This window comes from Camelus dromedarius, chromosome X (assembly GCF_036321535.1).
Source record: "Camelus dromedarius isolate mCamDro1 chromosome X, mCamDro1.pat, whole genome shotgun sequence".
Lineage (NCBI taxonomy): Eukaryota > Metazoa > Chordata > Mammalia > Artiodactyla > Camelidae > Camelus > Camelus dromedarius.
The window spans coordinates 96,552,124-96,578,511 of record NC_087472.1 but is presented as its reverse complement, the minus strand read 5'-3'; the positions used below and the strand labels follow the sequence as shown (position 1 = coordinate 96,578,511).

The window sequence follows — 26,388 nt, the reverse complement described above, 5'->3', positions numbered from 1 at the left end:
CTGATATACATTAACAGCTCTGAAGGAACAAATAAATTTTAGCACGTAACCAAAATCCCTTTGACTGCTTTGAAACCATCTATTTCGTATTCACAGCAAATGCCTTTGAAACGTTTTGCTCTCAGTCTCCCTAAATAAAATTTCACTTTATTGTGTGTTTAAGTGAGAAATGAAAGCACTTAAGAATGTTTGTATTTAGCCATACACAGCCTCCTTATCCTAAGTTCCCCAAGGGCAAGCACCACATCTTTTTACTCCCTGTGCCAGAATTCTCTAGGTCCCTAATACTAAAACAATGAACGAAAGTATCAGTGCAAAATAGTCTGTAGCAGGTCCTTTAAGTGCAAGGTGCTTAAGCACTCAGTGCTTGATTTCCAAATACTTTCAGTGATCTTAGGTGCCTTCAAGGTTCTACTGTGAATATTTTCACTAAATATATTTTATATTTTAGTATAACATCGAACAATTTCTGATCTCTGCTGTTCATACTTCCTTTGTGCCTTCACTTTATCACGAGACATTTTTATGAAATGTACTTCCAGTAAAATGATTTTTATCATATAGTTTTTATAGCCTTCCATAAATGGATTTAAAGTACAAATTACTTTCTCTTTTAAAAAAACTCAAAAAAAAAGTATAGCTGACCTCATCATCTGTACAATCATCTATAGGATAATCTTTGTTGGACTTCAGTAAAGGTTTATTTAATATAATTAATAGAGCTAGGCCACCCTTGTTTCCCGTCAAACTTAAGTCTCTTTATGTATAAAAAATAATGGCAAAGGCTCTTTAAAACTATCAATACCTAAACTACTTCTGGTTTTTTAAATTGAGCAAACATCTTTTTCGTTTATGCTCCTTGACATTTTTTTAAGTGCTAGTGGACTTACAAGTATGCGATGGTAATTATGGAAGAACTAACAAAAATGCTGACATTAGGTTGTGTTCATGCTGCTTACAGTTGCATGATTGATGAGACCCTATTCTGTTGTTTTTTCTTTTTTTGATGAGACCCTATTCTTGACATGCGATAGCATTAAATGGAGGCCCTTGGAAAGTACTTAAATGCTGGTTATCAATATTTTGAGATTATATTAGTGTGGGTATACAAGCTATTTCTCACTTTTTTTTACTTGAAAAAGTATTACTGTTTTATTTACCTGTGAATATTGTATCACAGCCCAATGGAATTTTCTGTAAATGATTAAGACATATCATGTAATCACTTTAAAAAAAATCAAAGTTAAAGCCTTGAGAGGAAATTTACCATCAAGTACATTCTCACAGATTTCTTCTTACTGTACCTTTGCTCTTCTTTTTTGAAAGCAATTTTATAATTTTAAGATGTCTGAAGGAAAGGACAAATTGCATTCTGGGAGTTTTGGAAAGTTATGACAAGAGACTAAAATACAAGGCCTCTGTATTTAAAGAAATTTCACACCAGTATGCTTGCTTTATAACTTTTGTGTTCTTTACTGCTTAAAAATAACTAGCACTTAGTGAATTGAAAAAATAAATAAAGCGTATCAGATTCCAGATTAATGTAAAGACATTATTTAACGTTTAACTAGTAAGTTTTAAACATAGTTTGGGTCCCAAGTTCGGTATGGAAAGAACATAAAAATTTAACGAAAATGCAAAATACACATTTTTGGAGTTGAAAAATGCTTTGTTTAATCAAATACATATTTTTCATTCTCTCCTGTCTCTTTTTAAACTTTAAAAGGCTTGTTTGGGTAGTTCTTAAAAAAAAAAAAGTCCATATCCCAATTGCACCTCTATTAAAGAATGTGAAAAATTCATTATTTACGAAAAAAATTCATATTGTGAAATATGTCACACAAGACATATTTCACAGGTTGCCGAACTCTAAAACACAGAGAGAATATACATTAAAAGTTTTTGTTCATTGTAATGTGCGAAACCAGTTTCAAAATGTAACCCTATTCCTTATTTTCTTTCCCGCAAACTAATAAAATCAGTTAGGTTCTCTGATTGAACGCTTATTAAAAAAGAAAAATTAAAGTTTTGTAGGTGCTCTAGGATAACCCTTCTACCCCTCCTCTTGCCCACACACCCATTTAGACTGGCAAACCTATTTTCATTTTATTTCAAAGATTTTTTTTTTTTAAGCGAAGGCAGGGGACGGCGGGGGTTGCTAAATTTATCTCCTTCTCCAGCCACGGGGATGAAGAAAACACATTTACTGCGGGCGGGGGTCTGAGGGCCTGCAAACAACTCGAGCAGGCGCCTCGGCCAGGACCGGCGCGGAGAGGCGGTAGGTCTCCGGGGAGGGCCCCGGGGGCGGCCGCGGCCCACGGGAGATGGTGGGGGGCGGCCAGGCCGAGTGCGGGCCTCTTGCCTCTCCACGGGGTTGGCGGACCGCGGCCCCGCGCGGGCTTTACGGCCAAGGCGGCGGCAGCGGCGCGTGTGTAGCGGCGGCGGCGGCTGCGGCGGGCGGGAGCGCGGAGGAGGTGGAAAGAAGGGGGGCGCTGTCACGGAGACTCCGGCCGCCGGAGACCCCGCCGCAACGAGGCCACTGGGCTCCCCGGTCGCAGGGCGTGAGCGCGCCGACCGGGGCTCCAGGGGTACACACCGGGCGAAGGAGGGGGCCTATCTACCCTTCCGCATTTTCCTGGGTCTCTCTCCCGGGCGGTGACGTGACGTGCTGACGGCGGGCCCGTGCCGGGGAGCTGGGCCGCTTTTTGTCAGCTCCGAGCTCGGCCCCTCCTCCCTCCCTCCGCCCGCCCCACCAGCCGGAGCCCGGCCCAGTGCTCCAGAGAAAGGCCGGCCTGCAGCACCCGCCACCGTCGCCGACCGCCCGCACGCCCGTCCGGTGAGTTCCGGGCGCCGCCGCGGCCGCGGGGCCTAGCGCGCGCGCAGGGGCCTGGTCCCGGCCTGGTCGGCGGCCCGCGTGGCGCCCTTCCGCGCTAGGCCGGGCCGTGTGGCGCGCGGCGCCGAGCAGGCCCCAAGGAGGCCGCAGTTAGGCCCGGGGAGGAGCCCGGCTGCCCCGAGCGGCGGCGGAGGCGCGCTCCGCAAACGGGCGGGGGCTGGGGGAGGGTCGCCCGGTGGCCCGGGAGGCGGCCGAGGGGCCCCAGGTGGGCTCCGCGGCCGGCACGGGGCACCGCGCGGGGGCGAGGCCTGGCAAGAAGGCGAAGGCTGCAGGCGTGAGGTGAAGGCCGCAGGCCGGCCGGGCCGATTTTCGCTATGTAAATATCGGCGAGGGGGGGAGGGACGGGGGACAAGATGGCGGCGCCTCGGCGCCTGCTGCAGGGGACGATTGAGGGGGTTGCCGGGAGGGGGAGCCGCCATCTTGAAGGCGGTGTCTGAAGAGAAAATTCCGCTACAGCCCGTGAGGGGGGGTCGGAGAGCGGGCGGCGACGGTAGCGGCTCCGGTGACGGGTCCCGGAGGCCCGGCACGGCAGCGTGTGCGCGCGGAGGGGGCGTGCTCGCTCCCCACGGCGGCCATTGCCCTTGCCGCCATGATGGACTCTCGGGCTCCTGGCGCTCGGCGGCAGCGCCACCTTCCTGCCCTGCCTCCCGCATCCCCGTGACTGGCTGCTGCTTCCGCTGCATTTTAACTGAGCTGCGGCAGGCGGCCATCGCCGCCGCCCGGGCTCCGGGGCCATCTCGTCCGTCTGCGCCCCTGGTCTCGCGCCTTTTCCCCGCTCTTGTAGCAACTTGAGGGCCGTCGGGGCGGATGGCCACTCCGTATCTAGACTCACCACTGCAAAGGGGACCCCAAGACATTTTATTTTTACTCTAACGAAGTCATATGTGACTGCTAAGAGTGCTCTCGATGTAGTTGTTTTTCAAGTCATCGCCTTCTCGAATAAAGGAAGAAATAAAAAAGAAAGGAAAATAAAATTTGATGGAAAAGAAGTTTTTACCATTCTTCTATCCAGTAGGGGGAAAAGTGCAAATTGCACAGCTCAGAAACGGAGAATAAAAATTTTTAAGTCTTCAGAATTTCAATTATTTGGAAACAACTTTCTTGAAAAGGTGCATTTAAGCTACTAGCGATGTGTTGGTAGTTTTTTTTTTTTTAAGTATTTACTTTTTTTGAGGAGTAAGAAAAGGGCAGAAAGTTTTTTAGTTTTCTTGCTGAAGGACAATATAATGTGATGTAGTATTTATTGTTCATGTACCTGGCATGGGGTTTAGTTTCTCTATTTGATTTGAAAAGTTATAAGGTGGAATTCCATCCCTTAAAGTGGTTTTGACTGCAAACGACACAACTCTCCTGTAAACTGCGAGCCCAGTGTTAGCGATGCACTGTGTTAGGTGCTAAGAATTAAAAGGTCCTTGTAATGCAGACGGTGGCTGCAAGAAGTTCGTTGTTTAGAGGGAGATGAGGATGAAAGGCACTGAAGTGCTGCGGGGAAGGTACAACCAATTACTGGGCTTTCAGAGGAAGGCAAGGCTAGGGGACATTTTGAGAAGGTTACTGAAGGATGGGTAGAACTTTGTTGGTGTGAGATGGGGGTGGGGAAAGGGCATTTCAAGGGTGAAGCTTCTTTAGTAAACAGCAAGTATTTATAATTTGGCTGGAGTAGATGGTGTAGGTAGGGGAGTGGTGGCTTAATAAGGCAGATGTGGAGGAGCTTGCTTTCCAGGTGGAGGGGTTTATACTCGATGGGGGAGGCCGGGGAGCCCTCACATAGGCGGGTGATGACGCACCTGAGCCTGGCTTTGTATTCATTTAGCACTTCCTTTGGACTAGGAAAAGTTTGAAAGTTGAGAAGTTATGAGAGTGGCAAGTTAACCATTGTTTTCACTATAGAAATGATTATCAAGAATGTTCAGAAGTTAAGCCAATTTTGCTACTTTTTGAATGATCCACGTCTAGTAGACAATTGCTCCTTTTTTCAGTTCCTCATTTCTCACTCCCAGTAACTTTTTGCTCAGAGTTGTTACAATCTCTCTAGTACAGAAATGGGGAGGAGTTTCTAGCTTTTCATTTACTGTGGTTGAAAATTACAGAAACAGTGCTGTGGGTTACTTTATGAAAATGAGGAATGAACCTGTAAGTATACCCGTGGTAATTTTTAAAGAAGTCGTTTTTGAAAAGTAGGTTAGAAGAGCGATTACTGAAAAGGCAGCAGCCTTCAGATGGCCTTTTTGCAATCCCTGTTCTTCCACCGGGTAAGAGGAATTACTTTTTCGTTTGACAGGGTAGCTTAGGCTATTTGCTAAGCTGAGCTGTCTCATACTTTGATTAGTATTTGAGTATCCTAGATGCACTTTCTGGAATGTTTTCTAGAATTTTATGATATATAGATTTATAGGTAGCGTAAATATTCACTGGAAAGTTGTTTCAGTTTTTCCATTTTTCCCAGACTGCAACAGGTCAGAGCTGTGATACTCCGTGAGAGGAAGCGAAGGAACTGAAGATTCTCCTGCTTCTCATAAGGCGCCATGGTTTAGAAAAGTTGAGACAGTGCGTTGTAGGATGCTGACTAGAAACAGGTTGCTAAGGCGGGCTGTGGTTGTTGAGATGGTAAGGGTAAACGTAAACTTAAAAGAACCAGCTGCTTTATAGCTTGACAGCTAGAAAAGACATAGAAGAGGCCTAAAAGAAAATTGTGTTGCTGTACACGCAGTACAGCAGCAGTAGATGTTCCAGTACGGCACTAGTGGATGATTAAAAGTTGGACTCAAGTTGTATAGTTCAGAAGACAGAAGGGTATGGTTTAGAATTTCTATCGGAAACAGTTAAATATAAAATGCTTTTTGCCTGAAAGGGTAGGCCTTATGGTCCGGAACACTGACTGGTGGAACACCTTGTTTACCCAACCACCTTGGATAAACAAGGTGTTAGTTTTTAATTTATGTGTATGTTTCAGATAGATGTGAGTTTCCTTTTTGGAAAACATACTCACAGTGCATTGAAGAAAACTTGTTTCCACATGGCTTTTGGTAAATGTTTCCTCTCTAAACCCATCTGGATTTGTATTGCCACTGATGACCTTGATTGTATGTTTGTGTTTGTGCTCACTGGCGATTCCAGACATTCTTTTTTACTCTTAAACTCAACTTGTCCTTGAAACCACTCAGCCTCAGCAGAGATTACCTACTCTTTAACTTAAGCCAGAAAGGTAGACGGCCATCTAAGCAATTGAGTTTCCTTCCTTCCACTTCATGCTCTTCCTCTGTCTCTACCTGGACTTTCCTCGTGTTCTTTCCTTGCATGAAGAATTGGCCTTCTTTAGGCCCAGATGCTCTGCCTGTGGGATCCAGTGGTCCCAAAGGACGGCGTTCTGTCAGTGATTCTGCTGCTTGCATCATTGCCCTCTAACTCTGCTGGTGCCTTTCCCTCTCCTTAGAAACATAACGAGGTTTGCTCATCTTACAAAAACCGCACACCTGTCTTACCTTTCCTTTTACTAGTAGTTTCATTTCTTTTCATCCCACTTATTCCTAAATCCACTATTTCCCAAATTGAGAAACTTTGCCCCAGCATGTCAGCAGGTGTGTGGTATGAAAGTGTTCTGGGTTTCAGTAACACTCTGCGCCTTCTCTGTCTTCTGTCATGGGATTTCCCTCAGGGTCAGCCCTCTACCCTTTTTTCTTGACTCTTCTCACCTGGTTTTGGTGTCCTTTACCATGCTTACCCTCTCTTCTAGTTTCTCATCGAGCGTTTCCAGTGGCCTACGGATTGTCTCCACTCAGGTATCTCACTGCGTCAGCTTGGCTGAAACAGGATTTCCCTGGCACATAGTAGATACTTAGTACTATTTATTGGAAAGAAAAAATTTTTTAAGCCCAGAGCCCTGAAAATAACTCCTGCCTCAAGCTTTCTGATACTGGCACCCTCATTTTCCCAAACTCATTCTTCTCTGTCTCATATAGCGATGCGGACATCTTTAATTTAGCATTTAACTGATTATATTTTAACTGTGTGTTTATATTTTTGTCATTTTTTCTAAACTCTGGGCGTAGAGCTAGGTTCTCATTTATCCTTGTGCCTAAGCAGTACCTGGCACGTGGTAGTGACAATTATTTAAAGACAATTATCTCAATTTTTGGGTGCAGAGAATTTTATGTAGTTGAATAGTTTTCAGCTATTCAAGCATCCAGCCACTGTGTCCTTTGACCAAGGGGTATACATACCACAGAAGTTTTGCTTAGGTAGTTGTTAATATGGCTAGTCTATTCTTACTCCTGTCAAATTATTTTTCCAAAGAACTTTTTATAAAATCCAAGAATCTTGTAAATATATTTTACTCAGAGGGAGGTACATTTTAAGGAAACTACTTGGCCTTGAAGAATATAGCCATTAGGATTAAAAAAAATTTAAAAATTTAAAAACTATGAAATATTTCAGAATTACTGAAAAGCAAGTATCAAATTTAACAGATCTTAATATTTTATTACATATTTGTTGCATAACTTGTTTGTTTAAAGAAAACCTTACAGATCCAGTTAAAGAGTACCTCCTTATCCCATTCCTGTCTTTGCCAGAAATAACCAAGTAATGCTTTATGTGTTTTAACTTTACATAAATGGTGTCATACTTTGTGTATCATTTGATATTTCACTTAGCAGTGTGTTTTTGAGATTTATCCATGTTGTATGTGGATCAAGTTGAGCAGTTCTCAGAGTGTGCTCCAGGAATTCTCAGGGATCCATCAGATTCTTCCCGCCGCAGTCCTCTGCACACTGCACAAGTCCTGTACAGAGGCTACACGAAGCATGATGTCATAGTAGATTGAACACAGAAGCGGTTATGGGAATCCAGCTGTCCTCTGTTAAGCCTGTCTTTGAAGAGATTTGCAAAAGTGTAAAACAATGCTCCTCTTTTCACAATTTTTTTTGTTTTGAAAAAGTTACTTAAAAATAAATGTTCATGTTTACATACAGTGGGTTTTATTTTTTATGAATTAATATTTTTTAAATGCCTCAGATTTAGTTTCTAATATAAACATCTCTAGATAGAACCTGTATAAACAAAGACTGGGGTCCTCAATTTTTAAGAGTGTAAAGTGATCCTCAGTCCAAGAAGTTTGAAAACTGCTGATCTAGTTCATTCGTTTTGTTTTTCAATATATAAGTATACTGTGGTGTATTTCTTCTTCTGGAGGGACCATTTGGTTGTTAGCAGTTTACTGCAATTTTAAACAGTGTTGCTGTGAACTTCCTTACAAGGTTCTTCTCCCCTGAGATGATAGAAATAAAATCGCTAGATTCAAGAATATGTGCATTTGTCAGCTTTAGGGGGAATTGCCAAATTGTTAGATTGTGTTCCATTTGACACTCCCACCAGCTGTGTATGGGCCTCTGTTTCTCCAGACCACTGCCAAAAGATTAGACTTTGCAATTTTTCCCAATCTTTTGGGTATAAATGGTATCTCATTGCTGTTTTCATTTTGCATTTCTTAGATAACTAGTGTGGTTGAGGTTTTTTTCCCACGTATTTATTGGCCGTTTGAGTTTTCTGTGACTTCCTTGTGCCTATCCTTGGTCCATTTTTCTATTGGATTGTTGCCTTTTTATCATTGGTAATGGATATTCTTTTAATATTCAGAATACTAATGACTTGTAGTTATACACACTGAAAATATCATTTCCTAGCCTGTGGCTTATCTTTTTTGTTTATGGAATATTTTTTGTGTAGGACTTGTTAATGTGAAGGTAGTCAGTTTTCTCAGGTTTTTTTTCATTTATGGCTTATGTTTTCTTGTGTCTGCAAGAAATTCTTCCCTTGCCCCAGGGTCATAATGATACTGTGCTTTTTCATATTTAGGTCATTAATTCATCTGGAACTTTTTTTTCTACTGTGTGATGTAACGATCCAATTTTATCTTTAATATAGATAGCTGAATAGTTCAGCCTTTCTCCCCACTGATTTATAATGCAACTCCTGAGATTTATCATATTTTTATATATATACATTTGTTTTTATGTTCTCTTCTGATTTCATTAGTCTGTTTGACTATATACCTATACCACCCTGATTTAATAATGATAGCTTTATAATTAAATCTTGAGTGTTCTGTAATCACTGTTGTCCGGGTAACTGTCATGATGTAGTTATCATTGCTTTACATGCACAAACCTGGTCAAGACTTCATTTTGTCATCACTTAAATGAGTACTTGCATTGTTGTGTTGTAATTTCATGCCAAGCAATACAACTGAAGGCAGAAGGAATTGTGAAGTGGGTGTCTGACTAGAAAGAAAATCCTATATAGATAATGAATGTTTTAAGAAATGCTGCATCACCAGCACTCTTGTTGGCAGAGGACAGTATTGTTAGGAAAGATTGAATAGCTTTGGGTAGAAATGCATTCCACAGGAAGACTCTGAATGTGAAGTTTTAGGAGTATCCTACCAATTTCTTTTGCTTCTGTTTTTCCTTCTATGTATGCACAAGCTAGGATGAAAATAGTTTAAATAAGTCTAAAAGAATTGTCTTGAAAAATCTAAAATGAAATTTCTGGATAATAAGGTGTTGCATCAGCATAATTAACAATATATTTTTCTTAGTTGTAGGTAAAATAAGGATTTTAAATTTGGTGGTATTTTTAAATTCAGTGAAATGTGGGAGTAATGAGAGTTTATAATTCTTCTGTATTTTCTAAATACGTAGGTGTTTGTGAATAATGATGTTTTATTCTTTTCCATTCCTTTTTGCCTCTTGTTTTTTTGTTTTCTTTTACTTCATTGACTAATGCCTCTAGCACAGAGTTGAATGAAAGCATTAATAACAGGCATCACTGTCTAGGTACGTTAGTAGAATGCTTCTAATATTTTATCATTAAGTATGATACTGATTGTGGAGGGTTTTTTGGAGAGGTAGATATTTATTAGTTTGTGTTCTATTTAGCATTTTAAAGTTTTCATTATGAACAGGAATTAATTTTTCTAGTGCTTTTGCTGCATCTATTGGTGTGATGAATTGTATTTATTGATTTTGTATTTTAAACTGTCTTTTGAGTCCCTGGATATTTGCATCCATTTGTTATTGCCATGAACTTTACCTTTTTATGCTAACGTCTTAAGATGTGTTGGGGAGTATTTCTTCTTTGAAACAAGTTGTATTTAATAGAGATGAGCTGTTTCTGGGAAGTTAGATTAGAAATCATCTGTGATACTCTCTGTGCCTGCTGTCTTTTGTGAGTTGTGTTTTGATTAATAGTTTCTTTCATGGTGATAAGTCTTTGGCTTTTCTTGAGGGTTTTTTTTGGTTGTTGATTATACAAAATGAACAATATTCCAGAAATATACAAAATTTCAAATACATTGGTACAAAATATGGGTTTCTCTAATGACTTTAAAATGTCAAATATCATTAATTTGTTCCTTTTTTTTTGATCAGTACTGCCAGTAAGTTGCCTATATTATTAAGGCTTTTCAAATAGTTCTTTATGTTGACCCTTTCTATTTCTGCTCATATGGTTAATATTTCTTCTATTTTATTTGCATTTATTCTGACATTTAAAAAATTTAAATTGGAAGTTTAGCTAATTAGTTTTTAATCTCTTACATATCTTGAAAACTATAAATTTTCTTCTGAACTATAATTCTGGATACTGCGAATTTGATGTGAATTGATTTTCATTATTTAATTCTAAACGTATTGTGATTTTTACAATTTTCCTCTTGTCCATTGAATTACTGAGACTTTTCAAGTTTATTGGAATTTTTTGAGGGGAGGCTGTTATCTTTGACATTTATTTCTAATTTACTTCTATTTTATAGTTGGGGAACATTGATTAATATGCAAAAATAAATTGTATTTCTCTATACTAACAATTTGAAAATAAAATTTAAAAGCCTATACAACTTATAATAAGGTCAGAGAACATCCAATACCTTGAAATAAATCCAGCAAAGCATGCTAAGACTTTTAGTAAAAGCATTACTGAGAGAAATGAAAAAAGAACTAATAAATGGGGAGAGATACAATGTTCATGGATTGGAAGTGTCAGTATATAAAGATGTCAGTTTTGATATATAGAGATTCAGTGAAGTACCAATCAAAACCCCAACAGGATTTTTTTTTTTAATAGACCAGTCCTCAAATTTATGTGGAGATACAAAGGGCTTGGAGCAGCAAAGGCAATCTTGAAAAAAAAAAGTTGGAAAACTTAACTACCATACATCAAAAGCTTATTATAAAGTTGCAGTGATTAAAACAGTGGGTGCAAAGTCAGACTGATCAATGGAACAGAATAGAGTCTAAAAGCAGACCTGCGACTATAAGGTCAGTTGATTTAAAAAAGTGTATTGGAATTTTGATTGAATGTAAAAGTAAATTAAGAGAGAATTGATACTACTGATCCAGCATATTCAAGAGCAAGATTGATTTCTCTATATATTTGTCTTAAAAAAAAAAAATCCCGCTTAGTAGAATTTTCAGTTATTCCCATCAGTGGGATTTTACATTCTTAAGTGTTACATGAGAAAGCTTTTGACCTCAAGTATATTAATGTTGTACCAACACGCTTTATGAATTAATTCTGCTGTTAGTCTTTTAGTTGATTCCCTTGTATTTCCTAGATAGGTCATATATAAATAAGTATAATTTCTTTCGAATAATAATAATATCTTGGATTTCATTATCTTATCTAATTGCATTGGCTATCTGTTCCCATACAATCTTTTTTTTTTGCCCTGTACAATCTTAAGTAATAACAGTGGGCAGCCTTGTTTTAAGTTTGACTTTAGAAGGAGTATTTGTAGTGTTTTACCTTAGTTTTATAATACTATGCCTTTTTGTTATGAAGTGATACTGATACCATTCTCCTATCTGAAAACATGTTGTAACCTGATCTAGTTTAATATTTGCAGGTATTTGTATTTTTTTAAACAGCTTTATTGAGATAAAGCTTCTATAACATTCACCCTTTAAAATGTACAGTTCAGTGGTTTTTAGTAGATTCAGAGTTGTGCTACCATCACCAGTAATTTTTTTTAATTAAAAAAATTTATTTAATGGGAGATGAGTTAAAACCCCCCTCATCCCCCATCGCCCAGTAATTTTGGAACATTTTTATCACCCCCAGGAGGAAACCCTGTACCCATTAGCAATCACCTCCCACCTCCTGTCCCTGGCAGTCTAATTTCTGTGGTTTGTCTATTCTTCACATTCCATATAAATGGAATCCTGTAATATATGGGTTTTTTTTTTTTTTTTTTGCATCTGGCTTCTTAGCATAATGTTTTTAAGGGTCATCCATGTCATACCATATACTAGTATTTTATTCCTATTTATTGTATTTTTTTAAACCTTTTAAGAAAATGTCTTTCTATTCCAATTTGACTGACTAGTTTGTTTTAAGTAAGAAATGATATTGAATTTCGACTGTTCATTATCTTTTGAGAACATCAGGATTTTCCTTTCTTGACCTGTTAGTTTGGGCCATTATTTGGTTCCAGCCTTGAATTCTAAAATAACCATATTTTGTCAAAGCACTAATAGGAAGTGTGTGTGTGTGTGTGTGTGTGTGTGTGTGTGTACAACATGTGTGTATATGTATTTTTTGCATGATGTATCAGATTTGCAAATACTTGACTTGAAATTCATTATTAACCAAGTCTGTAGTTTGGTTGTATTGTTTTTGTTAGTTTTTTTTTTAATGGTAAATTAAAAATTAAGAATTGAGAAGACTTTCCTCCTCTGTGCTCTAGCGTAGTTCAGATAGCTTTTGGGAAAAGCCTGGAGCTTTTTGAAAGGTTAACAGACAGCTTTCTCCTCCCTGCCCTCCTCCCCGCAATTTCACAGTGATTGGGTTTTCTCTCTCTTAAGTTAATGCTTGTAACTTACATTTCTCCTCAGACTATTAATAGACTTATATATTATAGAATTATAAGACTGTTTTCTTACAACTTTTTACTTTATCTGTGTGTTTTTTCTTTATTTCAAATTATGTATGTTTGTGCTTCCCCTCAGTTTCCACCTCTCTTTTAGATTATTATCCAGTAGCATTTTACTGTCTCCCCAAACCCCTGAAAAAAGCCAGGTATGGATTTTTTTTTTTTTTTTTTTTGGTGTAAATTGGCTGATTCCCTAGCTTTTCTCCAGAGAATGATCGTGGAATTAATGCTGCTGATGCTCAGTGGAACATTCCTGTTATTGGTCATGTTAGAAACAGGTGGGGGTCGGGGGAATTAGATGAAGGTAGTCAAAAAGGACAAACTTTTAGTTATAAGATAAATACTAAGGAGGTAATGTGCAGTATGATAAAGATAATTAACACTGCTGTACATCATATATGAAAACTGTTGAGGGTAAATCTTGAGAGTTTTATCACAAGGAAAAAAATTCTTTTTTCTGTTTCTTTAATGTGTTTATATAAGGTGATAGATATCCACTAAACCTTGTGGTAATCATTTCATGATGTATGTAAGTCAGATCATTATGTTGTATACCTTAAAGCTATACAGTGCAGAATGTCAATTATATCTCAATAAAACTTGAAAAAAAATAAAGATTAGCAAACAGGACAAAAAAGAAGCAAATGTATTGCAAACTATGCCCTGCATTGTCCAACCTGTTCTTTTAATTTTTTTAATGATTAAATGATTTACTAAGTTACATGTACAAAGCATACTTCTAATTGTATTAGCGAAGAATCAATGTAAAAACACTCCGTAATTCTACAAATGTCAATTAAAAAGAATTTGTTATAGTTGTTGAAAGGCCTGGTATTCTTGTCAGTATTTAAGATGTACAGAGAACACTGTTAGTGTCAGCACTGCGTTGACAGAACCTCACATACCCAAAGTGATGTATTTAGGAAAAGCACTAATAGGAAGCCTGTGTTCATGTAGGTGAGGGGAAGAGTAGAGTCAGTATTAGTCAAGTTACTGTGTTGGTGATCTGGCAAGACAGTGATTTTAAGAAGTTTTAGGGTTTGAAAAGACTTAAAATATTTTAAGAACTATAAAACTACAATACATGATTTTTACAGCTAGTTAACTAGAAAACTGAGGAAAGCAGTTATTAGCTTGAATAAAATAACATGAAAGTGTGAATGCTTTAGTCTTACCAAAAAAACCAAAATTCTAATGCATTATCAGAAAGATTTTCTAATATGAGGAGACATGTTACTCATTAAGAAGGAGTTTGGTAAGAAAAACACTTACTAAATTAACAATTGTGGGAATGACCAGTTCAAGGATGAAGTAAATGCCCAATTTTTGGAAAGATGGCAGGTGCAAGAAAAAGGAAAAGCGTAAAAAAATTTCTGATGATACCCACCTTTCTTCATCATATACTACATTTGACAGAAATTAATCCTTTAAAAAGTTTTCCCCTGACAGTTTTATTTAGTTTAACTGTTCCATGTACTATGTAGTCTAAATTAATCTCCACTTCTTATGTTAAAACAGTCTTCATCCTTTGATCACATCCAGTGTTTCACAAACTCCACTCCAGTATACCTGCAACTGAAGGCAGAATGCTTACTGCGTTAGGGGAAACATGTAAATAGGACTTCAGTTCAGAGTCTCAGCAAAAGCTAATAAACCACTTTTTTTTTTAATTTTAAACTTTTTTTGAAACTTGAAAATCAAAAAGATGTTGTTAGACATTATGGTGCACAGTAGAATGTTAAGTAATGAACCTGGATAAATTATTGAGTATATTAAATAGCAGTATTTCATGAAGGAGGCTGTACTGTTTTACATAACAAAAACTAGTTAAAAAGTGCATGCATTTCCTAACATCCAGCTGCAGTCTTAAAGACAAAGGCATTTAAAAAGTGTAGTATTTAGTGTTCATAGCATATCAATGCAACTAAGTTCAGAGGATATTTTGGCAACGCTTTAAACATTTTTAAATATTTTTTTATTTTTAAAATTATTGAGGTATGATTGCAATATAAAAGCTTTACACATTAAATGTATACAGTTTGATGAGTTTGGGGATAAGTATACACCTGTGAAACTATCACCACCATCAAGGCCATAAACATTCATCATTTGTCAAAGTTTCCTCCCACCCTGTCATCATCGTAGTCTTTTTTTCTTATTGGTAAGAACCCTTAACATAAGTTTCTTCTTTTAGCAAATTTTGAGTGTACAGTACAGTGTTGTTAGCTATAGGCATTGTGCTGTATAGAGGGGTCTCTAGAACTTTGTATCCTCTGACCATTACTTCCCTAATATCTCCTTTTCAACTCCTGGGAACCAACATTCTACTATCTGCTGCTCTGAGTTTAACTGTTTTAGAGTCCACATACAAGTGAGATCATGCAGGATTTTTTTTCTGTATCTGGCTCATTTCACTTAGCATAATGTCTTCCTCTATCCATGTCACAAATTACAGAATTTTAAGGCTGAATAATATCCCACTGTATGTATATACTGCATTGTCTTTATCCATTATCTATCACTGGACATTTAGGTATTTTGGCAACCCTTAATCTGAACATGAATAGGGGCTTTGGAAAAATAAGATTTTAAGAAGGTTTGTCATTTTAGGACCAAATTTGAATAAATTTTGAAAGTTGGAACTCTTACACTTTAAACAAACAAAACCTTGAAATTATTGATTGGCTCAAATGGTTTTGTGGAAAAAAACTAATCTTTAACAAAAACTTGGCATTGAGTTTTTGAGCAAAGTGTACAAAAGTTCCAGGTAGGACAGGGCAAGGAAGGACAGGGGCTCTGACATTTTCAGCATTTTCTTTTCCTCTTCTTGACACAGAGAGTCCGCAAGGTTGTTTGAAAATAAAATAGTCTATTCTTAGGGAATGGAATTTGGATTAAAGCTATTAGATTAATACTATTAATTATATACATCTCTTTCCTTATTTTTTGAATGTTTGCTTTGTCAGGCCTTGATAAGAGTTGTAACTTTCACTGCTATTTTTTTTAAATTTCTGTTTTTTATTTTTACCTATTTCCATGCTGTTTTATTTGACACGTACAAATTCATAATGACTTCAAATTCAAGATAGGCTAGAGAACACATGTTTATTTTTCTTTCCTTTCAAAATCACACTGAGGAAGAAGTATAAAAATTCAGAGAAACAAGAAAACCTGAGAAGTATGCCACCTGCAGACCAGAATATGATGAATTTCTGGTTGAATAAAGCAGTTGGGAATCAATTAATGGCAAAACTCTAGAGAGCTTAGTCAACCTGTGGCCCCATTCAGAAAGTGGGAAGGACCACTCCCAAATTGTCTTTCTGCATTATCCCCATTGTCAAAAGCAGGGATGTCCTAGGAGAAGGAGCAAGACATGGGCTTAGCCAGGTTATAGTTATGGAAAGCCAAGCTATTTACTTATCATTATAGATGTCTCTAGTGGTTTTCCTCCTGAGATGATGCCAGAAATTCAGCTCTCTGAATTGTAGATTCATCCATAGGAAATTCTAAAGTGGATACTGTGGGAAGAAAGTGCAGGACAGTGCTTTAGGTAGCTTGTACCTATCTGAAGGATATTGGCCCTCCAGTACCTGCAAGGTGGCGTAATTGTCCACCATAGTGAGGTAAAGCCTGGCTGGTTAAGTGGTTCCTTTCTCTCTCATGGCCTCATTCTAGACAGGACTCTTTTGGTCAGAAGTTAAGTTCATTGCTATGCAAATGAAGATTCTCACTTGGGCTGAGGAAATACAGCCCGGCTATTTGAATGTAACTCTAGCCTAGACCCTCATCCACAAATAAGAATGGACAACCTATAAGAACCATACTTTTGAGGAAAACCAGCAGTCTGAAAGAGAGGCACCAAATTCAACCCAATGAATAATGAAACAGCAAGGACACAGTTTAATACACTGTACAGAATAAACTTTAAACCCTCAGAGATATTTGATAAGATATAGTATCTACCAAAAAGAAAAGATTGCTGTGAAAAAGAAACTTAAGTTTATATTGACATTAAAACATGATCTTTTAAGTAAAACTTCAGTAGATGGAGATAAGATGAAGATGAAGTTAGCTTAGAAAAAAGTCTAGGCATTCTGAGAATGTACTAGAAAGGCAAAGATAGAAAATACGGGAGAAAAAGTTTTAAGCAATATGGAGGCTAGATTTAGGAGTTCTTATATCCTAAAATAGAAATTCTAATAAGAGTGAACACTGGGGGGAAAAAAAAGAATGGACAGAGAAAATGGAAGAAAGTATGGAAACAGAAGAAAATGGGAAAGGCCCGCTGGGTTCTGGATATAAGATGACCAGAGCTTGTTAGAGTGGTAGCAATGAAAGTATAGGGAACATGATGAATTTCGGAGTGACTGGCTTTGAGACATACTTAATTTAAGGGCTGAATTGGTGAAAAGAAGTGAAATAGAATTCCAGATTTGAAAATCAGATATCTGAAGAAATGATGGCTAACATTGAACAATATGCGGAAAAGTCGGGAAAGAAATGTAGTTTAAGAGGGAAGATGTCAACTGGGCTTTAAATGTAAATTTTCACCCGTTCCTATTTCCCTCTGAGAAAAATTCTGTTATAGACAGATCTGCTTTTGTTTGCCTTTCCTATAGCTTGCACAATTCCATCTACTGTGTATAGTATCATTTGGTTCTCTTAGCTTGGCTTAAGGAGAGGATAGTCAAGTCATAAAATTAAAAGGCATACGATTCTTGTGTGCATATTAGCTGCAAAAAACAAAGTGAATATTTAAGCACTCTGTTAACTTGTCCACGAGGGAGACCATGAAAGTGTCTAGGCATCAAGAGATATAAAACAGAAATAAATTATATTCATTATTCCTAATTTAAGATAGATAAAATGCTGTTGCTGTATCTATTAACTTGATGTGGTATTTTTATTGCTTTATTTTAAAGACTGGAAGAAAGTTACTATGAATTTCCTGAGTTTTCTCTCAACCTGTTATTTCCCTTAAAACTGCACTTTTTTTTTTTTTTTAATTGTGGATTCTTCCACAGCATTTTCAGAATCATGACTCCTGTATCCGGGCAGGGAATGTTTTACTGAGCTTAAGGTGAGAGTGGGGTCCCAGAAGTATTTTGAGGACATTTGATAATCAGATTAAACGTTAGTATGTGTTTACCCTAGTTGTTAGGATCTTGCTTCTCTGAACCAATCTGCTTATTTGTCTTCAGATTCACCTGGTCTTTGGGCATGGTTCTTACAGCAAAGGTAGGAGCACTTTCAGTTACATTATCAGCGTCCACTCCCCAGTTACTTGATCACAATCCAGAGAACTCTCCCGAGTACGTTCCATTCTTTGAACATTGGTTTTATTCTGATTTTCAGGGAGAATTACTTCTAATTCTCCCCACAGGGGTTATGAAGCCGAAGTATAGTCATCTCTGCTTGGAAGTACAAAACATTTTTCCTGATTTGAGTTTTTATAATGACAAAATAGAAGGGAAAATAACCAGTCAAAACTGTATTTTGAACAGTTACTGCTTACCTGAGTCAAAATGAGGTAAGTGGACACCTTCCATTTGGGCCAGAATGTCTCTTAAGAAATGGACATGATGTAAAATGATCGGAATAATAACAAGTAAGTCTGTTACGATAGCTTGGGTTAATATTTTAGAGCACCCCGGATTTGGGGGAACTGCTGAAGCTTTCTGAGCAGGGCGTGCCTTGATCAAAGCAGTGCTTCGGAGGATTCGTCTGCCCACGAATTGCAGGAATGCCTTGGTGTTTGTCACCAGCCCTTATTTGTAGGTTCCTGGTCATTTGTTGTGGGAGTGGCAAAAAGGAGCCAAAGGCCAGTTGAGAGGCTATTTTCGTTCCCTGGGGATCAGGAAATATGAAGCTGAGAGTGCATGGTGACAGTGGGAATAAAAATAAGGGACAGATTTCTGAGAAGTTGTGGAGAAGGAATGGACATGGTCTGACAACCGGACTGAAGATAAGCCGGGAAGAAGGAAAAGGCCATAGTGGTCATGTCAGGAGAAAGCAGGGTTTCCTCCTGATGAAACTGTTGGGCAGACAGCCTGGTGGAAGTGTTGGGTAGTACCCTGAGTATGTGGATTTAGGGAATCATCTTTGTGTAAGTGGGAGTTGAAACCCTGGAATAAAGAGAAAACAGAAAAGAGGGCTGAGTGTGGCGCCCCGGGCAAGGCTGGCAAGGCTGGCAAGGCTGCAGTTACGAGAAGGGCTGCGAGTGAACAGCGGATGGGAGGGGGGAAGAGAAATAGGTCATCACTTAAACTGAGGAAGGAGGGAGCTCCAAATCAAGGGGATTGATTATCTGTCCAAAATATAATAGAAAAGCTGAGAAAAGGACTTACTGTGCAGGTTGAGAATTCTTAGAGCTGATGGGTTTGGATTTATGTACGGAAATTGGAGAGAGGAGCCTTAAATGCCTTAATGAATCCCATTTATTGCCTTCTAAATTGGCTTAATTTCATGTCATTACGCTTAGAAAATTAGTTTACGTTTATCATTTTGTAATTACATTTTTAAAGGAGGAAAAAGAATTATGGCCAGAGGTGATTTTGTTAAGGAGAGAGCAGTGACAATTTATTTAGAGCATGTACATGTTCCATTTTACATAGTTGAAAAAAATTTTTTTGTCTATTAGTCTTTTTAACTTGAAGCACTTTGAATAAGTAACAGGAAACATGCTCTTTCTGGAAAAAGAGTAGACTATGTCTCAGGGTTGACAAGCTGAAAATCCATTTTTTATATTAATATTAATTAATTGAGTTTCTCATGGATATTTTGTTAAGGAATATGTATGCGAATTTAGCATCTGAAAATAAGGTCTATAAATGATCATAATTTATAACAAATAAGTACAATTAAAGAAAAAGGATAAAGTGTTAAAGAAATTCAGTGGAAGGGGAGATTATTTTCAGCTTTTCCTTTTTTGTGTGTGAGCAAGGGGGTTTGGGGAAAAGGTGTTCCAGGTAGAAGAAACCCTGAGCCAAATACAGTTTGGGTCTTACGGGGACATTGGGCATTTTTGCTTGGTTGAAGTGTGTGTGTGGTGGTGAGGGGGGAGGTGCTCGAGGAAAGGTTAGAGAAGATAAGGATAGAAGGATAATTTTCAGCTGGAACTTAGACGATGGCAGGAGTTTGAACTTTATTTGGAGGCAGCATGGAGCCAATAAACATTTTTTGAACAGAGAAGTGATATCACCTAGCTGATGCTTTAGAAAAATGACTCTTGTTATTTAAAATTTTAGTAAGCAACAGGCAGCACTTATACCATCAGCAAAAAATGATGAAAATGAAAGAAATACGCGTCTAATAGTACCATTTAGGTTGGATTAGAAAGTGAGAAAGTAGAGATAAGGAAACCAATGAGGGAGGAGATGTAAGTAATACTTACAACATGAGTAAGCCCTAATCCTTGATGTCTGCTCTTTTGAAGCAGTGATTAGTGTGTAGTAGTATATTATTTGATTGGTTAAGTTCTTTTTGTTTTTGACTTAAATTGAAAAGGGAGCGTTAAGGTCATTGGGGTGGCTTGCAAAAACTCAAGGCAGACAAGGTTTTGTAGCTGGACCTCAGAAAGGTCTAGAATCAGGAGCTAAAAATCTATTGATAAGCCTCCTCTCCCTGCTCCCTCTACTCTGTTTTTCAGAGCATTCCCTGGATTCTTTTTATTTTTTATTTGTAAACTTTATCTCACTAGTCTAAGCTGAAGTTGGAAAATGGCCTTTCTTGGCTCCTGTGTTCCAGCCACCAAGAGAGAAGAGAGAGACAGAGAGAGCCAGGTTGACCTTTGCTTATGGTTTCAGGTTCTCAGGGATAGGACTTTGATTTTATTGTGCTCAAAGATGAACTTATTTTTACTGTTTTATATCTAGTGCCAATCAACTATGGCCAGGAGAATATAAATACACTGTGGGAGTTAACTTCTAGATTGGAGGGTTGGTTAAGAGGTCATTAAGTTAGGCACCAATCCCAAAGGGTTTTTACTGCAGTTATGCACTGTGAATTTTTACCATTGTTTAAGGTATTGGTTGAAAGCAGACTACATTAAATTTAGAGAAGTAATAAGAAAATTGTACAGGGGTTTCCTCCCAATAAGCGTGTAAGTTGAACCTTAGTAAAACCAGTTACCTTTGTGGTAGTGTGGAGTATACAGACTGAGAGGAGTCAAGAATGCTGGGGTGCTGGAAATGTTCTGTATCTTGATCTGGGTAGTGTAGTGATTACACAGATTTTGGCATATGTCAGAATTCACCAAGATGTTTGCAGTGTGTATGTATGATGTATGTATGTAAGCAGTATCTCAAACAAAAAGTCTAGGCCAAGTTGACTTATTTGATTTAGCCACCTTTCTTTGTCATATAGATGCCCATGTATCATTATGTTTTTGGCAATTTAATTTAATTTTAATTTTTCCCTTTTATTTCAAATAGATACATTTTTGTATCTATTTTTAGCTGTTCATTTGACATATAATTTGAGGGTTTCAGAAATGTAAATATGATGATGATGTTTTTAATACATGATAGAAAAAAAAGTAATACTTGATTTACTTTTTTGCCTGATTTAGGAGCTGTGACTGATGAGAATTAAAGGCCATGGATGAAGATGGACTTGAATTACAACCTCAAGAGCCAAACTCATTTTTTGATGCAACAGGTATAACTACTTGGGTTGTTCCACTTAACAACTGCCAAATTTGGAGTTGGTTATCAAGAGGAAGAATTGCTAGACTCATGTTGATATTCACAGTTAGGTGTCTTATTAGCCTCTCAAGCCTACAAATGTTAAAGTGAGTACATTATTATTCCCTGCCTTAAAAATTTGGCTCCCTCATAACCAACATTCATTCTTGTCAGAAACAGCAACAATATTAAAACCTTAATATTTACTTTAGTTATTCTCATCTTGCCCACTTATAACACTAAGTCCTGTTAGAGTTCTCCCTTTGAGAATGCTCCTTGCTTACCTCTCTTCATTCTACTTTCTTCCATGTAGACCAGTTCTCTCATCTCATTCTTAGTCCGCAGTAACTTTTAAATTATTTTCCTTACTGTGAGTCTTGTTTATCTAGCCCACCAGAGTACTCATCATAAAATAACATATGGATCATGTCATTTCTCTATTTTCCATTACCCAGCAGGTAAAGTATAAACCTAAGGCCCTCTGCATTCTGACTCCATCCTGCTTTCACAACCCTCTCTCACAAAAGAGGCATTTGCTTCAGGAAGATGGAGTCTTACCTCACTCCCCAAATTGGACAAGGAAAATTAAATTCATGAAGTTCTAAACATAGAAAAATGATCACAATTTCAGATTACCCATGGTACCAGTAACATAGTGATTATGCTAGGTTTTATAATGTAAAATGGTTTTATATCACACTAACTAGTTACCCTTATAAATAGAATGTTAATGAGTTTTCCATTGGACTTGAAATGACCATATTGCAGCATATTAAAGAAATAGCAATTAACTTTATCAAAAAATTAAATATTGGTGATTTTTAACTTTAACTTTTCTTTAATCTCTAAACCCAGTGGGGTATGTGTATTTTTCTTAACAATTTGGGAGTCTTTTGACTCACGTTGAGTAATTTCAGTTTGATAATGATAAATGCGAAGTTAAGATTCTTTCTTCATTAGAACATGAAGTATAATTACTGTGCTTGGAAGAGAGACTAAGCTCTTTGGAGAAAAATGCACACTATTTACTAGCTTAATCTTGCCACAGACAAGCCTGGATCGTGGGCTAAGTGGTAGATTGAAGGCTTTGCATTTTAGCCCTGATTGTTAACACTTATGGTGTTTGTTTATCTTTGAGCAAGTCACTTAATCTGCCAGGGCCTCCATTTACATATGTCCTAATAATAATGAAACCTTTCATTACAGTTTTTCAGAACACTTCCCATATATTCCCATTTGATCATCACAGCAGTCCTGTGAGGTATGCATGGCAGATACTACTGTCCTCATTTTACTGATGAGGAAACCGAAACTCAGAGGTTAAATGACTTGCCCAAGGTCACAAAACTAATAAGTGTCCAAACCCTGCTCTCTGATATAGATGTTGTAACCAGTACGCTTGCCACTAAATGCTTTTGTCTTCATGTCTGCAAAATGGAGATTATAGTGATCTATTGCTTGATGTTAATATTGAGAATATTGAAAACAGTATAAAGCATTTTGTAAGAGTTCTATAGGAATTAAAGCAAACATACTGTTTATTATTTCTAGGTGTGGTTAAAATGGTTATTAACTGGCTTTAAGATTTCCTACATTTTTAAAGGTTCTTTGGCCCTTGTTGATTATTTGTGTTGCTAAACAAAGTCATGTGTCTTTCTGAGGGCCTGGCCAGTGACATACAGTCATTGAGTTAGGTGGCTGCTTGGACTCAGCCTGGTCTGAGTCACATCCAGAAGCACTAATGGACTGAATAGCTTTGTAGGTAAGACTTCTATAAAACGTTGTTTGCTTTTCTCTGGATTAGGAGCCAAGATACCAGATTTGTTTTCTTTTATCTTACATTATGTTTTTTGGCAAGGATATCTGATTTGGATTCTCATTTGTGGCATTCATTCAGAGTAATACTTACTGAGCACCAAAATCTGTGCAAACTGTGTGATCTTGGTGAAGTCATTTAATCTCACTGGGCTTCAATTGATTCACCCCTCTACCTTCATTCCTTAACTACAGAGTGGACTAGAGTAGGGTTTCTTACATGCCAAGGAACTGCCTGGGGAACTTGGATCTGGGGGGATGGGAGGAAGCTGGATGGAAGCAGACTACCTTGGTGATGCTGGGGCAGGGCCTGCTCCAACTGACCTCACCTTCCATTGCTGCAGAGCGAGTGCACTTTTCTGCAGCTTACTATCCACAGAGGCTCCTTGACCAGTTGTCTTTCCTCCTTAACTGTGGTCTTCTAGCCTTCTTTCTATTTATGGCCCAATCCTTTTTATATTCTAGATTCAGAATTTCTAAATTTCCATAGTCATAAGTGAAAGATTTTGGTAGGCTATTGTTCTAGAATAAAGGGGGAAAAAGGTGAAAAAATGGAAGGGAAGTAAAAGAAGACATGGGAGAGATGAAAAGAAGAAGAAATATGAGTTGAGAGGTGGAGTAAGAAAGGAAAGAAATGACAAACACATATAATGAAGAAAAATAATATATTTGCCACCTGAAGTTGCTTTACTTGTTAATTTTTATCATCCCTTAAGTACCTGTTCACATTGGCTTAATTTTAGTCAGCCTAGTTTTTTACTTTCATGAATATTTTTCTTCTTTGACTATCACGATTACTTTGTTTTTCTATTATTTTTCCTTATTTATTAATTGATTTGGGATGAGTATAAAAGTTCTTATATTAAAATTTTCTATTTCTCATATGAGTCAAAAATAGATACCCTCTTTATTTCTTTAATCTATCTTAATGTTTGAGGAAACTGAGGAGCTAGCCTGTTTTCCCGGTAGAAATTAAATAACGTTTACATTAATGGAGGTAGTCATGCATGTCTACCTGAAATTTGTGATTTTAATTTTTTTTCTTTAAGGAGCTGATGCTGCACACATGGATGGTGATCAAATTGTTGTGGAAGTACAAGAAACTGTTTTTGTTTCAGATGTTGTGGATTCAGACATAACTGTGCATAACTTTGTTCCTGATGACCCAGACTCAGTTGTAATCCAAGATGTTATCGAGGACGTTGTTATAGAAGATGTTCAGTGCCCAGATATCATGGAAGAAGCAGATGTATCTGAAACGGTCATCATTCCTGAGCAAGTGCTGGACTCAGATGTAACCGAAGAAGTTTCTTTAGCACACTGCACAGTCCCAGATGATGTTTTAGCTCCTGATATTACTTCGGCCTCAATGTCTATGCCAGAACACGTCTTGACGAGTGAATCCATACATGTGTCTGACGTTGGACACGTTGAACATGTGGTTCATGATAGTGTTGTGGAGGCAGAAATCGTCACTGATCCTCTGACAGCCGACGTAGTGTCAGAAGAAGTGTTGGTGGCAGATTGTGCCTCTGAAGCAGTCATAGATGCCAATGGGATCCCCGTGGACCAGCAAGATGATGACAAAAGCAACTGTGAGGACTACCTTATGATTTCCTGTAAGTCTTGGGGTACAGTGATTGTCAGAGGTATTTTTGAAGGCTGTCTTTCCTAACTTACATCAGGGGTGAAATTTTCTTGACTTCTATAAAATTCAAGTGACTCTCATAGACCTTCCTTTATTGTTATTTCAGTTTGGATCCTGTAAGATAACTCAAAATTAAGAAAAGTAAAATGATGCAGAGTAGAGTCATTTTTCTAGACACAATAGAAAGATGAGATTTCTTCGGTCTAGAGAGACAAAGACAGAAGGGAATAGAACTGAACTTTGTGAAATCATGGAGGCTGTAATTAGGCTGTTACGAGCCTTTGTTAGAATTAGGAACCCTCTTGAAACTTCAAAGGAGTTCGACTTGGAGAAAAATGTATAACCAAACTGCTTATATTCTTCTATGTGGCTGTACAGTACTACTTATATAATATTTATGTACTTACTCTACTTATATAATATGTAAAATGCTATTTACATAACAGATAGCATGGAAGGACTCTGGTACAGAATTGAAACATTAATGATTCCAAAACATGATTTTAAGTATGATGGACTCAGGTTATTGAAGAAAAGTAAGGTGTTTTGGAGCACACCTCTAACGTCTGGGAGGACAGCTGTGTCTTCTTACAGTATATTTCTTGGTACCACTTTCAGAGATAAAATCCTTAGTTGGATAGACCACAATTCTGACCCAGTATGGAAATTCTTATGCCTTTAGGAACTAAACTTTAAACAAATAAAAACTCAGACTATTTGCTTATATAAATTCACAAGACTGTTTGCTTTGCTTGAATACCTGTTATAATACAGGAAATTAATGTGACTTATTGGAGTCCACCAGCATTTTAGGAATTACCTTTTAAATGTTCTTAAGATGTTGGAAATCAGAGAATTCTTTGTGTAAAGAGGAAGAAAACACCTTCGTTCAACACGTGTTTATTGTGCCCCTGCTATGTGTCAGACGTTGTAGGTAGTGCAGATATGGATATATACTAAATAAAAAAATACATTAAACCGTTGTCATTGGAGAGCTTACAGTCTACAGTAGGGGAACGTGAACAGATGTGTAAATCTTCTCTTTAAAATTTTCAGTAAGTCATTGAATCTCAGAGTCTACTAAACAGTTTTTACAAAGTTTTTAGTATCCATCTTGGCAGATTTCCCTCTGAAGGTCTCATTTTAAATGATGACAAAGTAGCAAGTAATAGTGTCATGGTGGTGCACAAATGCTCTTTGTCACCGTATAGATGCCTTTGAGGTCAGGTGACCTCTCCATCTGGTCTTTGCAATCTAGATGTTATGATTGCTTCTAAATTGATTGTATATTTCTTCAGGGGAGGAACTGTCTATTGTGTCTTAGCTACTTACATATCTTTCCCATCAAACCTTGTGGCATATTAGATGTGAAATATTTACTGAATGAACGAATACGTGAATGCTGTATCTGAAAGTCTGT

The 26,388-nt window shown here is 37.8% G+C and overlaps 1 protein-coding gene across 3 annotated transcripts in view; it reads left to right on the top strand.

Moving 5' to 3' along the window:
- Positions 1-2,529: 2,529 nt before the first annotated feature.
- Positions 2,530-26,388, top strand: part of ZFX (zinc finger protein X-linked) — a 44,553-nt gene continuing 20,694 nt past the window's right edge. The window contains exons 1-3 of one of the 3 annotated variants that reach the window (XM_031445698.2): positions 2,530-2,836; positions 21,391-21,479; positions 24,370-24,939. In XM_031445698.2, the coding sequence (XP_031301558.1) occupies positions 21,419-21,479; positions 24,370-24,939 (631 nt within the window). In that variant the 5' untranslated portion in view covers positions 2,530-2,836; positions 21,391-21,418. Of the gene's footprint in view, positions 2,837-17,724; positions 18,352-21,390; positions 21,480-24,369; positions 24,940-26,388 lie in introns of those variants that run through there. The other 2 variants (XM_031445693.2, XM_064483319.1) reach the window with 2 other exon arrangements.